Consider the following 15,554-nt stretch of genomic DNA (forward strand, 5'->3'; position numbering starts at 1 on the left):
ATTCTCTTTATACTGCTCCTCCAATTTCAACAGCTCTCTCAAGAGCCCAAGCTCAGTTAGTTAGAACCGCAGCTCACTCCAGCTGCTTAATTAATTGAATCCACCGAGCCATTCTTGGCCTTTGATTTCATCACTCTTCATCCAACGATCTTGGATTGATGTGAGATTACTTTCTAACAAACTCCACCTTAATCTCATAATCAATAATGAGCCAAGATCTCCTGCCATAACCACAAACACTTACTCTGCAAGTCCCACCAGCTCCATGCAGTAGCTGAACTTCATGGCTGGCAAAGACTTAGTTAACATATCAGCTGCATTATGCTCAGTTGATATTTTCACAACTCCAACTTCTCCCTTCTGGATCTCGTCTCTGATAAAATGCATTCGCACATCTATGTGCTTGCTCCTTTCATGAAATACTTGGTGTTTGCAAGGCATAGTGCACTGCTACTGTCACAATTTATGTACACAGTGTCTTGCTTTTCACCAAAATCTTCAAGAATACCTTTGAGCCACATCGCCTCTTTCACAGCCTCTGTCATCACAATGTACTCGGCTTATGTTGTAGATAATGCAACTACATGCTGCAAACCAGACTTCCTGCTTATGGCTATACCATATAGATTGAACACATATCCAGTTTGGGATCTCCTATTGGCCCTGTTAGATGCATAGTCCGAGTCACAGAACCCCACAAGAGCTCCACCTTGATTCTCAGCACCTGCCTTGTACATCAAACCATATCCCGCAGCACCTTTCAAGTATATGAGCAACCACTTTAGCGCTATCCAGTGTTCTCTACCATGATCTGACATGAAACAGCTAGTGACACTTATAGCATGCGCCAAATCTGGCCTAGTACACAGCATTGTGTACATTATACTGCCTATAATGTTTGCATAGGGTATCTTGCTCAATTCTTCCCTCTCTGAATCATCCTTTGGTCTCTGATCCATGCTAAGCTTAAAATGCCCAGCCAATGGAGTAGAAACAGGCTTAAAACCATCTGCTTGAAACCTTTTTAGAATCTTTTGGATGTAATCTTTCTGAACCAACCTGAGCTCTCTCTTGGACCTGTCTCTTATTATATCCATGCCAAGAATCCTTTTTGCATTGCCCAGATTTTTCATTTCAAACTTAAATACTAGTTCTGCTTTGATTCCTTGAATTACTCCAAGATCAGCTCCTGCCACAAGCATATCATCAACATACAAGAGTAGGAAAGCAATTGGTACACCTTTTCTTTCCTTAATGTATACGCAACTGTCATACTGTGATTTCCTGAAACCAATGGCCATCATATGCTCATCAAATTTCAAATACCACTGTCTGCTGCTTTGTTTCAAACCATACAAACTCCTCTTGAGCAAACAAACTTTATGTTCATTTCCAGCCTCTATGAAACCTTCTGGCTGATGCATATATATGGTTTCTTCAAGTTCACCATGTAAGAAAGCTGTTTTAACATCAAGTTGATGTAGCTCCCAATCATACTTTGCAACCAGAGCTAGCAATATCCTGATGGAACTGTGTTTCACAACCGGAGAGAATACATCACTATAATCAACTCCTTCTTCTTGAGTGAATCCCCTTGCTACAAGTCTTGCCTTGAATCTAATACTTTCAATTTCACCCACTTCAACCTTCTTCTTGATGATCCACTTACAACTGATGAGCTTCTGAGTCCCTGGATTTTTCACCAAAATCCAAGTATAGTTTTTGAGAAGAGACTGGATTTCCTCTCTCATGGCTGTGAGCCACTATTCTTTTTCTTCACTGGCCATAGCTTCAACATATGTAGAAGGTTCAGAGCACTCCAGAACTTCTGCTACACATAGAGCAAAAAAACTCATCTCATAATCACTGAACTTTGCTGGCCTTTTTGGCTCTCTTCTACCTCTGTCTCTAGCTAGCACATATTCTCTCTGACCATCTTCATTGTGGTCATGCTGCTGTGATTGCTGAGAGCTTGCTTCTTCACCTTCATTCATAGTGTAGTCTTGAGCTTCTGGTTGAGTATGAGATGGCTCAGCCGACGGCATTTCTTGATCAAAAGAGACACTCTTCTGCACCTGCTCTGCAGACTCAAGGAATGGCATATGATATTCATGAAAAACTACATCTTGACTTATAACTATCTTCTGGTTCCCTTTTTCTGTGCACCATAACCTGTAGCCCTTCGCCCCATGTTAATACCCAACCATCACACATTTGAGTGCCCTAGCATCAAGTTTCCCTTGCTTGTAGTGGGCATAGGCTCTACAGCCAAAAACTCTGAACTGATTATATTCTCTGTCCCCACCATACCACCTCACATCTGGAATCTCATTTCCAATAGCTGATGATGGAGAATTATTTATAAGCACAGCAGCAGTACTTACTGCCTCTCCCCAGAATTCCTTCGACAACCCTGATGATAGTAGCATACACCTGGCCCTTTCAAGGAGAGTCATGTTCATTCTCTTGGCAACCCCGTTCTGTTGGGGGTTTGCTGGGACCGTTCTATGCCTTTGTATCCCATTTGATTTGCAAAAGAATCAAAATCACCCGACAAGAACTCTAAGCCATTATCAGTCCTTAAGCATTTGAGAGTAGTGGATTTCTTCAGCTTCATCTCTATGCACCACTCTTTGAATTTCTCAAATGCTTGTAACTTTTCCTTTAAAATGTACACCCAAACTTTTCTGGTGTGGTCATCTATTATTGACATGAAGTACCTGCCGCCTCCCATAGTAGCAGGTTGAGCTGGACCCCACAAGTCACAGTGAGCATAGTCAAGAGGTGACTTCGAAGTGTGCTTTCCAGCCTTGTAGGGAAGCTTCTTACTTTTGCCGAGAACACAGTACTCACATTGTTTGAGCTTCTGGCTTTCACTAGCTGTGATAACCCCTTTCTTTACCAGCTCCCTCATTCCACCTTCTCCAAGATGGCCGAGCCTTTTATGCCAGAGTTCTATATCATCAGTTTCTGCAAAATTCATTGAACCAACAACAGTCTCTGCTACAAGATAATACAAGCTATTTCTTCTCTCAGCAGTTAATAGAATTTTTCCATTCATTGAAACATTCATGTAGCCTTTTTCTGAAGCAAACTTAAAACCTCTAGACTCAAGCATGCCAAGTGAAATTAAATTTCTCTTAATTTCGGGAATATACCTGACCTGGGTAAGTAGCTTCACTGATCCATCATGAGCTCTTAGTCTAATATCTCCAATGCCTTTAATGTAGCATGCTTGATCATTCCCTAGCATCACTGACCTTGTTGCCTCAATCAGATTCTCAAACCATTCCTTGTTGGAGTATATATGAAAACTGCAACCGAAATCCATTATCCAAGAATTCTCAATTCCACCACTCACAACATTCATAATCTGAGGCGCATCTGTCTCTTCAGCCAGATCAGCTTGATTGTGGGCAACCTTCTCTTCATTTTGCTTCCTCTTCCATGAGTAGTGTGAAGTATAGTGGACTCTAATTGTGATTGAGCTTGATTAAGTTGGTTGGGCCGATTTAATTCAGAGGCCCAAGTGTTTATTGGTGACCCATGTTGGTTTTGGCCCAATAACTTAGAGGGATGCTCCGATGGCTGCCACGTGGCTATCTCACACAGATCATGGATGTTGGCTGTTGGATCTAGGTGTGTGTTTGTTATGAGTCTTGAGACTCATCAAATTCTGGATTATTCGATTCTGACTTCTCTCTCTCTCTCTCTCTTGTGGGCTGCTCCTGCTTCTCTCTTCTCTCTCTCTAAGATTCTGGCGCCGTTCGCCGGTTATCTTCTCCGATCTTCTGTTTCCACCTTGGTTTCTCGGTTCTAGAGAGACTCCTCGGTTTAGCTTCTGAGTGTGTGAGTGTTTGAGCATTCCTTCTCAGATTTAGGGTTTGTCCAACTTCTTCGTTGGATTCTTGAGAGGTTGGAGGTTTTCCTTGAGAGTTCTTGTGTTGCAGAGAAGTGCTCTGAGAGTGTTGTGAGTTCTGTGTGACTCAGGTGGTCTCTTGTGTAGTAGCAGTCGGAGTATCCCTAGGGTTAGGGTTTGGTTACTTCGCGGTGCTCCCTTGAGACTTGTTGGTGAAGATTGAGGAGGTCCTTGGCCCTGTGAAGTCGTGTGTGTGCGACCTGAGCCATATCCTAAATCTTCTGAACCTTTGTTGCTATTTCAGTTTAGATCCGCTAGGATCTTGTGTTAGATTACTAATACTTCTACTTAGTGTGCAGGTGCTTAATCGGATCAAGCTTGTAGAGTCCAGCCTGGTTGAAGGCTTGACTAGTAGCTAGGGTTCCTGATTTGTACTCACTGTACTTAGTGTATTTGTAATCTTGCTACCTTGTAGCTATTGTTGTATTTGGCTTGTAATTTCTGAGATTACCCATCTCAGAGACCAATCAATAAAGAGGTCCCGGTAATTAGCGAATCCCGAGTGATCTGATCCCTACAGTGGTATCAGAGCCACGGGGGGATCACTTGGGCGCGCCGGGTCGCAAAATAAGGAGGTGGGCTCGTCAGAGTAAGGCTCAGCCTCCGGTACAGGCTCTGAGGTAAGACGGATTCTCTTTAACGAAGGGTTTCCGCTCAGGTAAATTTCCTGGATCTCTATATCTTTTACAACTTTCTAGTTTTAGGGGTGGGCAGTTGTTGCTGGTAGTTGCCACTGGCCGTGGCTTAGGCTCTCTGTTCTCCTACTTGTGTTGCATGTTCTAGTTGCTCTTTACAGCTTTCTTGCTTCCGTTGCTGTTTTCTTTGAGTGTCTCTTTAATCTCAAAGTGTGTATCCCAGAGCTTGACTCTGTGTCCTTGAGTAAATTGCCTATCCACCCTGTGCCTTAACCGCCTTGAGTGACCCCCTGCGCCCCCATACATTGGGTGATTGTGAACTGGGAAATCCTCTTGCCGGGGTACACGTGACAGATAGGGAGGAACTCCTTCTGGACTTGATTCTTGAGTCTGAGATCACTTTGAGGTGACTCCTGTGCGTGTGCGCCTTTGCTGTACTTGTGCTTCTGTGTTTCTTGCATGAGAAACCCCTGCATATCTGTTTTAAGTGGTCTCCTTGACTGTTGTGTGTTTAAGACCACTCTCTGTGAAAGCAGGGTTGCTTGCTGTGCTCTCTGGGTTACTGGTACTTTTGTGTGTGTTAAAATCTTTCTCAAAATGTCCCAGCCAGTTGGCATTGTCCCCTTTAATGGGAAAAATGATTTTGTGATTTGAAAACAGAAAATGAAGTGTGTTTTAATTCAGAATAAAGTTTTCAAATCTGTTGAGGGATTAGTCCCTGACACTGAGTCTGCAGATAAGGCTGCAGAAATGAATGAATTAGTTAGGTCTATTATAATACTCAACCTCTCTGACTTTGTGATTAGAAAGGTTGGTACCATTGAGTCTGCCTCTGAGCTATGGGAAAGCTAGATACTCTGTATACTGAAACCTCAATGTCATCAAGAATGTATTTGCTGGAAAAACTCTTTAAGTTTAAACTTGATCTTTCAAAGGACATTGAGGATAATATTGATATTTTTCAAAAACTTGTTCAAGACATTAAAAGGTCTGGTGACAAAACTATTGATGAGTATACTAGCATTTCCCTAATGAATGCTATCCCTGATTCTTACAATGATGTTAAAGCTGCCATTAAGTATGGTAGGGATTCTGCCCCCCTTGATTTAATCATTAGTTCTTTAAAATCCAAAGAAAATGAGCTTAATGAAAATCAAGCTTTTAAAACTGCTCAGTCAAAGGCTTTAAATGTTAGGGGCAGATCTAAAAATAGAGGGGGTAATGAGGACAGTAACTCTAATGGGAATGGTAAAAAGAAGGGCAAGAGTAGGTCCAGGTCTAAAAGCAGGAATCCTAAGGCTAATAGAAAATGTTTTAACTGTGGTGAGGTTGGTCACTATAAAAAGGAGTGTCCTAATCCTAAAAAGTAGAAAAATAATAATCAACTGGATTCCATGGCTAACCTGGCTAAGGATAGTGATTCTGAAGGTGTTTGCTTCATGACTCATGATATTCTTTCTGTTAACTCTACTCTTGGCTGTTCTTTTTCCATTAATGACTAGCTAATTGATTCTGGATGCACCTATCATATCTCTCCTTTCAAAAATGTGTTTTCTGATTTCAAACCTGTGGAAAATACCTTTGTTTCTATGTGCTTAATTTGAAGAATGTGAGATATGTGCCTGATTTGTGTTACAACCTGCTCTCCTGTACATGTTTAGAACAAGAAGGTTTTGAGGGTAAGTGGGGGCAGGGTGTTATGAAAATCTGTAAGGGTGCTATGTGTTTGTTTAAAGCTGAGAAGAAGTGTAATCTCTATGTGTGTTCTGCTCAATCTGTGGCCTGTGTGAGTAATCTTGCTAATGTGGTTAGGGTTGATAAGGCCATGTTGTGGCATAATAGACTTGGTCATATGAGTGAAAAGGGTCTTAATATTTTGAAGAAAAATGAGTTGTTATCTGAAAATGATTTTCAAAATAGTCTCCCCTTTTGTGACACTTGTGTGTTGGGCAAACAACACAGAGTTACCTTCCCCACTCCTATGACTGACAATGTCAGTCAGAGTGTTCTTGAGTATCTCCACATGGATGTGTGGGGACCAGCCTCTGTTTCTTCTCATTCAGGGTCTGTGTATTTTCTGTCCATAATTGATGATTTCTCCAGGAAAGTTTGGTGTTTTTTAATGAAAAATAAGTCTGAAGTCTTTGAAAAAATTTTGACTTGGAAAAATCTTGTTGAAAATCAAACTGGAAAAAACATTAAAGCCATTAGGACAGATAATGGTCTTGAGTTTTGTAATTCCCAAATGGATGCTTTGTGCTCCAAGTTTGGAATTAAAAGACACAAGACCACTCCTTATACCCCTCAGCAAAATGGAGTTGCTGAAAGGATGAACAGAACCCTTTTGGAAAAAGTTAGGTGTCTTTTGTCTAAAGTGGTCTTTCTAAAAAATTTTGGGGTGAAGCCCTTTTGACTTCAGCATACCTGGTGAATAGGTCTCCCTCAGTCCCTTTAAAGGGTAAATGTCCTGAGTCTATATTCACTGGGAGGAAAATTACTTTATCCCATTTAAAAGTTTTTGGATGTAGTGCTTTCATTCACTCTAAAACTGATAAGCTGGATCCCAGATCCAAGAAAGGGGTATTTCTTGGATATCCAGAAGGTGTTAAGGGTTATAGGATTTGGAATAGAAGTGAACCAGGTTTTAGGGTCATAATAAGTAGGGATGTGGTCTTTAATGAGGATGAATTCCCCTGTCTTAAGCCTGACCCTGATACCTCTCCTATAAGTGCTGACAATGAGCCTCTTAGTGAGGTGGAGTCCACTGACACTCTCACTGAGGTGGAGTCATCTAATGATGCTCCAAGTGAGGTGGAGCACTTCTGGAATACAAACCCTATAGCCCCTGACCCTGAACCAGAACCTGAGCTTGAGCCTCAGCTTGAGCCTGAACCCCAAAATGTGACTCTTCATGATGACCAAGTTATTGAGCCTGAACATGTTCCTAACCCTGGTCCAGATTTGAAGGATTACCTCCTGTCTAGGGATAGAGTCAGAAGGAATCCTAATCCTCCTGTTAGGTACTTAGGCCTTGTTAATTTGGTTAATCTTGCTTTTAATGTTTATGAGTCTGATGGAAATGAGCCCCAATCTTTTAAGCAGGATCAAAAGTCCAAGTTTTGGGACATGTGGTTCAAAGTTATGACAGAAGAAATCCACTCTTTGTATGTTAATAAAACCTGGATTCTTGTGCCTCTGCCCCCTGGTGCCTCTGTGGTTGACTGCAGGTGGTTGTTTAAACTGAAGATGAGATTGAGGGGTTGAGGTACAAGGCTAGGTTGGTTGCAAAGGGTTTTACACAGCAAGAGGGGGTAGACTATACATAAATTTTTGCTCCTGTGGTTAAGTTTACTACTGTGAGAGTGATGCTTGTCTTATGTGCTCATTTTAATTGGGAATTAAAGCAAATGGATGTCAAAACTGCTTTTCTTCATGGTGACTTGGATAAACCCATTTACATGAAACAACCAGAGGGTTTTGTGGATCCAAACTTTCCCAATCATGTGTGTTTACTTAAGAAAGCTTTATTTGGTCTTAAGAAAGCTCAACACCGCCGCCCGCTCGCCACCGCTCAACCTGCACATAGGGAAAACACATGCAGGGTTGAGTACTTATAATCATACTCAGTGGGCTCATTGCCGAAAACAGTTTTATCACAAATATAGTTATCATGCCATTTTCAAGTGTCCATCGGGGTTTTAACTTTAGAAAGACCCGAGGCACCAAAATATATTCTTTATCAAATATCACGGTCGCGCAACCATTTTTCACATCGACGTTTACCATATCCTCATTCTACATGACAAGGAATGCGGCCGCAATCCAGGTCACTAGACCGGCCAACCCGTACGCTGACTCTCGGTCTACCATTGGTGTACACTAACCCAAGTAGAGTTTGCGGCTCTACAAGGATCCGAATTCGATTAAATCAATAGTGGCATAGCCACGAGGGATAGACACGATAAAACAAATCAAGGCATGATAACACATATCTCATTCTCATCAATATCAGTTTAGGACAATGTTCTTATTTTAAAAGAAAGCCCACCTTGTCGGCTTAGCTCGAAAGTATTCTCTTCTCCTCGTTTATCACGTTGAGAGCGCGAAGTATCACCTTTAAATTAGGCGTATCATAAATCAGTTTCGAACATTGATTCAAATCATGCATGTTCCCATGTTTCCCTTTGTCCCATCGATAAATCTTTAATATCATCATCCAAAATCAAGGTATGATTAGCATATCACTTTTATTCAAATAACAACTCCAAATTCACCATTAAATCGTGTCACGCATGAGTGCTCTACACACACAACACACGCACACGAACACCACACATGTGCACGCCTCGGTCGGCGTGCACACACACACACACGGTCACGCACACACACACTCACACATGTATCCCAAAATTCACCGATTAATTCCCCTTCACTCAATCTAAATGCATGTGGACTTAAGAATACCGATTGATCGGTAGAAGAAGAGGAGATCAAAATTAAAGTACCTTTTTCCAAAAGAACAATCGGTAGAAACAAGTTATAGCTTTGGTTCTTCAATAAATTTTTGAACTTCAACTTGGATTCTTCTCAATTGATGAAGAAATCTTGAAGAAAGTAGAAGAAATTTTGGAGAGAGTGGGGAGAGAGATTTTCGAAAATATGGAGGAGTGGGGCGTCGGTTTTGATTTCTAGGGTTAGGATCTCTCTCTTATTTATAGAGTGTAGGATACAATATCTTTAATTAAATAAATTAAAGATTTTAGAAGATATGGAGAGATTTGATAGTAGTTGGCGTTGAAACCGTTGAGAATTAGGAGGATTTCAAAATTTGTAGGCTATTTAATTAGCCTATAATTAAATTCAAATATTTCACGGAGTAGAATAATATATCACGGAGCAAGAATAAAATAAAATACTCCCCAAATTAAAAGGAAAAGTGGCGTGTATTTTGACTTCTTCAAAGGGATTCAAAATCAAATCCTAATTTAATTAGGATTATGGCAATATCTTCTTAGATATGGCAAGATATGGTAAGATATTCTAGCATATTTGTATTTATTCATGGAATAGAATAAATAAGAGATCAAATAAATAAATAATCCCTTCTCCCACAATATATGAGATTTTCGAAAATCTCATGGAAAATCAAAGTGGAGTTTTCGAAAATTCCAAGGTGGAATTAAAGTATAATCGGACTTTGTATTTAATTTGGATAATTATCCCAAACAAATAATTAAATACAAGAAAAATAGGATTCCTTCTCCAATAAAAAATAGGAGGGATCGAAAATTCCACATGATTAAATAATGCTCCTATTTAATTCTCACTCATCCCTTAGGAAAAATAATCCACCACAATTATATTACTCCGCATCAAAATATTCACATATTTGAATTTCACTTCCACTTCACCTTTTTCCACGACTTTGACCATTCCGTGGCCATGTCATATTTTCCTCATCTTTGACTTTTCAACGCCACGTCATATTTTCCACATCGTTGACTATTCAACTCAATCTCCATTCTCATACGCAATTAGGTCACAAAGACACCATGTAATTAATCACTCATCAATTAATTCACATATCATAGCATTTAAGGCATTTAATGCAAAAATTTCATAACCCGAAAATTAGGGTTTGAAAAAGTGGGGCGTTACATGTGCAATCTTCTCTTTGTGATAATTTTGACATGAAAGACCTTGGTGATGCCAAAAAGATTTTGGGGATCAATATCCTAAGGGATAGGAAGTCCTCATCTCTGATTCTTCATCAGGAGCCTTATGTGCAAAAAATTCTTGAAAAGTTTAATATGCTTGGTGCTAAAACTGCTTCTGTTCCTCTAGCTGCTCATTTCTTGCTAAGTAAGGACTTGTGTCCTAAGTCTGAGTCTGATGTGAAAGCTATGAAGAAGGTCTCTTATTCTAATGCTATAGGTTCTGTTATGTATCTCATGGTTAGTACTAGGCCTGATATTGCCTATGTTGTTTCTTGCTTAAGTAGATACGTGTCTAATCCTGGACCTGTGCATTGGGAGGCTCTTAAATGGTTGCTTAGGTATCTGAAACATACTTCCAAGTATGGTCTGTGTTTTACTAAGTGTGATGATGGTGTTGAGCTATGTGGTTTTGTTGATTCTAACTATGCTAATGACAAGGACAAGAGAAAGTCCACTACTTCCTATGTGTTTACTGTGTGTAGGTCTTGTATTAGTTGGAAATCACAATTGCAGCATATAGTTGCCCTCTCCACTACTGAGTCAGAATATATAGCCATCACAGAGGCTATGAAGGAGGCTATTTGGTTAAAGGGGGTTCTCTCTGAACTCAAATTCTTGCATAATACTCCTGCTGTTTATTCTGATAGTCAGTCTGCTATTCAATTGTGCAAAAATCCTGTTTTTCATGATATAACTAAGCATATAGATGTTAGGTTCCATTTCATTAGAGATGTTGTTGAAAAATCTGAGGTTTTATTGCATAAAGTGCATACTGATAAAAACCCTGCAGACATGGGCACTAAGTGCTTACCTGTGGAGAAATTGCTTTCTTGCATTAAAAGGCTGCATTTTGATTGTGGTTAGCATGTGCATATGCATGTCCCGGGGGAAAGACCTTGATAATTCATTAAGTCTTGGCTTAGTTGAAACCACAAGGCAGTAAAAGTCCTATAAGACTAATTGGCTTGCCATCTGGTGTCTTATTAGGCAACCTGACCTTATCTCTTGACTAATGAGCTTTAAAACTCTTTGGTGTCTTGAGGGGGCCTTGTAGGCTATGATGAAAGCAACACATGACCGTGCCTCTCCTCTGTTTACCCAATTTAGTCCAAGGTGGAGTATGTGAAGTATAGTGGACTCTAATTGTGATTGGGCTTGATTAAGTTGGCTGGGCCGATTTAATTCAGAGGCCCAAGTGTTTATTGGTGACCCATGTTGGTTTGGCCCAATAACTTAGAGGGATGCTCCGATGGCTGCCACGTGGCTATCTCACAGAGATCATGGATGTTGGCCGTTGGATCTAGGTGTGTGTTTGTTATGAGTCTTGAGACTCATCACATTCTGGATTATTCGATTCTGACTTCTCTTTCTCTCTCTTGTGGGCTGCTACTACTTCTCTCTTCTCTCTCTCTAAGATTCCGGCGCCGTTCGCCGGCTATCTTCTCCGATCTTCTGTTTCCACCTTGGTTTCTCGGTTCTAGACAGACTCCTCGGTTTAGCTTCTGAGTGTGTGAGTGTTTGAGCATTCCTTCTCAGATTTAGGGTTTGTCCAACTTCTTCGTTGGATTCTTGAGAGGTTGGAGGTTTTCCTTGAGAGTTCTTGTGTTGCAGAGAAGTGCTCTGAGAGTGTTGTGAGTTTTGTGTGACTCAGGTGGTCTCTTGTGTAGTAGCAGTCGGAGTATCCCTAGGGTTAGGGTTTGGTTACTTCGCGGTGCTCCCTTGAGACTTGTTGGTGAAGATTGAGGAGCTCCTTGGCCCTGTGAAGTCGTGTGTGTGCGACCTGAGCCATATCCTAAATCTTCTGAACCTTTGTTGCTATTTCAGTTTAGATCCGCAAGGATCTTGTGTTAGATTACTAATACTTCTACTTAGTGTGCAGGTGCTTAATCGGATCAAGCTTGTGGAGTCCAGCCTGGTTGAAGACTTGGCTAGTAGCTAGGGTTCCTGATTTGTACTCACTGTACTTAGTGTATTTGTAATCTTGCTACCTTGTAGCTATTGTTGTATTTGGCTTGTAATTTCTGAGATTAGCCATCTCAGAGACCAATCAATAAAGAGGTCCCGGTAATTAGCGAATCCCGAGTGATCTGATCCCTACAAGTAGCAATCTTTCTTAAGATGCCCTGGTTTCTTGCAATAATGACAGCTTCTAGTTTCTTTCCCTGAACCATCATTTTGCTTCTGATTTTGGGGCTTTTGATTTTGACTGAACTTCTTCTTCTTGCCTTTGAATCCCTTCACATTCAAGGCCTGACTCCCTGCTTCTTGGCATGTATTGGACTTTCTCAGTTCCTTGGATTTGAGAGCACACTGCACCTCCTCCAAAGTAATAGTCTTCTCTCTGCCATACAACATGGCATCCCTTAGATGATCAAAGGTCTTAGGCAGGGCACTGAGGAGAATGATGGCTTTATCTTCATCCTCAAGTTTCACATCAATGTTTTCTAAATCATCCACAACCTTGTTGAACTCATCTAGCTGCTCAGTAAGACTTCTATCTTCATGAATCTTGAGCGAGTAGAGCCTCTGTTTCATGAATAATCTGTTGGCCAACGACTTTGTCATGTAGAGAGATTCAAGTTTCTGCCATACTCCCGTTGCAGTCGTTTCCATAGACACTTCTCTCAACACGTTGTCGGCCAAGCACAGAATGATCGCACTATGAGCCTTTTCATTCATCTCTTCCTTCTTGGCAAGAGCCTTCTCATCAGGATCACCTTCTTCTTTCCCCTTTCTAGCGTCGGCCTTGATAGCATCTCCAAGACCTTGCTGCACTAACAATGCGCGCATCTTGATGCGCCATAACCCGAAGTCGTTCTTGCCTGAGAACTTTTCAGTTTCAAATCTTGTAGTAGACATTTCTTCAAACACTTGGTGTGCGAAGATCACACACTGGGAATTGAGCACAAATCGATCAATCTTCCTCCCGATTCCCACAGACGGCACCACTTGTTATAGAATGAGGAGATTGAAATCATCAAGAAAGCAACGAACAAGAAAATGACACAGGGGATTTTACGTGGTTCAATCTTACGATCTACATCCACGGGCAAGATAAAATGATTCACTATATTTGAGATATCTGCATAGCTTTACAATCAATCAAGAACACACTCCAAAGACTCAACACCTCTAATCTAATTCTAAACCAAGAACTAATCAAGTGAAGTATTTTTGGAGACTCTCTTTTCTTGAAGAACTAACTGAAAAACTGAATTGATGAAGTGCAACTATATTCTCTTTATACTGCTCCTCCAATTTCAACAACTCTCTCAAGAGCCCAAGCTCAGTTAGTTAGAACCGCAGCTCACTCCAGCTGCTTAACTAATTGAATCCTCCGAGCCATTCTTGGCCTTTGATTTCATCACTCTTCATCCAACGATCTTGGATTGATGTGAGATTACTTTCTAACACCATCATAATAGAATCATTTTCATATTTGTCAAAAAGCAAAACACTCTCCGTCTTACGTTCTTTATCTTCTTCCTTACTTTATTCTCTCTTCATCTCTGTCACTTTACATCTCTTACTTTTTTTTTCTCCACTGTACATAGTATAGTATTCCATTAAATAAATATCTGCTACTTCATTCTCTCAATGAATATGACATACTTTTCTTTTTAGTTTGTCCCATCCAATATGACCCATTACCAAAAATGGAAACACGTTTATCTCTACTTTATTCTCTTTCTTAGTTTACTCTCTCCACTTAACACACAAAATAAAATTACATAAAATCTCGCGGTGGCAGCCGTGGTCGCTTCGAACGGCCCGGTCTCGCGTTCCAACGGAGTTCAGAGATGTGTGTGTGTGCGTGGGTGGGTGAAGTGCAATGAAATTAAGATTGAAGAGAGAGCGTTAATTTATAGGTTGTGTTGAGTTGATTTTCTCCTACTGCTAATTAGATTAGAGTACGGATTGATGAATAAGGAACAGTGACCTATTTAGTTAGAAACTTGGAACATACTCCTACATGAGTAATACTATCCTTAAATTAATAATTAGTGTAGTATTTTGAATTCATTAATCTGTCTTAATTTCACACTCTCATCATTTTAACATAAATGAGAGGGGGGGGGGGGATTCGTGTCCAAACATTAATTCATTACATTAATACTTGCATGAAGAAACTATGAAAACAAAAGCATCAACAAATTAAAACAAATTCCTTAAAAAAAATTAATTGTTCAATCAAAACTGGCCATACCCAAACCCTTGATAAGGAATTACAACGCAGTTCTCGAAATCGAAACTACTCCCCCAACTTATTCTCTTCCCCAAACAGCCCCTCCGCGCTAGGGTTCATCACCCTGGGCAGCGAGTGCGAAATCACGAGATCGTTAGCCCTAAGCTCGACATTCCTCAGCAAATCCTCCAGCGCCGCCGCGTACTGCTCCAGCTCATCCAATTCAACCCCCTCCACATCCTCATCCCACCACAACACATCTCCCTCCGCCCTCTTCTCCTCCTCGATCACGTCCCTCCGCTTCTTCTCCGCCTCCACCTTCCTCGACACGTCCGAGTAGTGGCGGTTAAATTCCCTGGTGTCCACCTCCGCAGCGTCGCTATTGCCGCCGCCGAGGTATCGATCGACGACGGCGTCGGCGGAGGGGTGGCCGAAGGAGAAGAGGCGCTTGCCGAGGGAGTGGACGATGATGGCGATCTCGGCGCCGCTCAGCACGCAGAGCTCGCTGGCCTTCTTGAACAGCCCCGAGCGCCGCTTCGAGAAGGTGACTTGTCGGCTGCTCAAGCACTCGATCTTTTTGATCTCGATCTTCTTCCGCCCCTGCATCGTCTTCTTCTTCCCGGCGCCGCTGCTCTCTCTCATCATCGCCATCTCTCTAATTTCTCTCTACAAATGATGGTTGGTTTTTGTAGGAGGATTAAAGAAAGTGAGGGGTTTAATTAAGGTTTAATTACGGCAAAATTGGAGGATCTTTGTAATCTATGATTGATTTAATGCGAAAATTGTAGCAAATATTGGAGGAATTAATGCAGTGGATTCTCACCTTCTACACGCTTGCTTAATTTGCTCCATTTTAGACTTGTTTTTTTGTTAACGTTTAAATTAATTACGTTTCTAACCTGAAGGATTTAATTAGGTTTATGTGGAAATTCGAATGGCCAACGATTTATAAAGTGCTTCTTATTTTAATTAGTTTCTCCTTAATCTGCATCTTATTATTAATATAGTCGTTACTAGTTGTTGTTTTAAAACTACGTAATAGATTGATTTATGTACCGGATGTAGTATATGATATACTACGTACATGAATCACTCTC

At 40.9% G+C, this 15,554-nt stretch overlaps 1 protein-coding gene across 1 annotated transcript; it reads right to left on the reverse strand.

The window, feature by feature from the left end:
* Positions 1 to 14,523: 14,523 nt before the first annotated feature.
* On the reverse strand, positions 14,524 to 15,108 carry LOC125209221 (agamous-like MADS-box protein AGL62). The gene has a single exon (XM_048108824.1). The coding sequence runs from the start codon at positions 15,106 to 15,108 to the stop codon at positions 14,524 to 14,526; it is 585 nt and encodes a 194-aa protein (XP_047964781.1).
* Between the last annotated feature and the right edge of the window lie 446 nt (positions 15,109 to 15,554).

The sequence above is a fragment of the Salvia hispanica genome, chromosome 3 (assembly GCF_023119035.1).
Source record: "Salvia hispanica cultivar TCC Black 2014 chromosome 3, UniMelb_Shisp_WGS_1.0, whole genome shotgun sequence".
NCBI classification, from domain to species: Eukaryota; Viridiplantae; Streptophyta; class Magnoliopsida; order Lamiales; family Lamiaceae; genus Salvia; species Salvia hispanica.

Bases quoted from the DNA above. Each gene is read 5' to 3' on its own strand.
- LOC125209221 (XM_048108824.1), bottom strand. From the start codon at position 15,108: ATGGCGATGATGAGAGAGAGCAGCGGCGCCGGGAAGAAGAAGACGATG.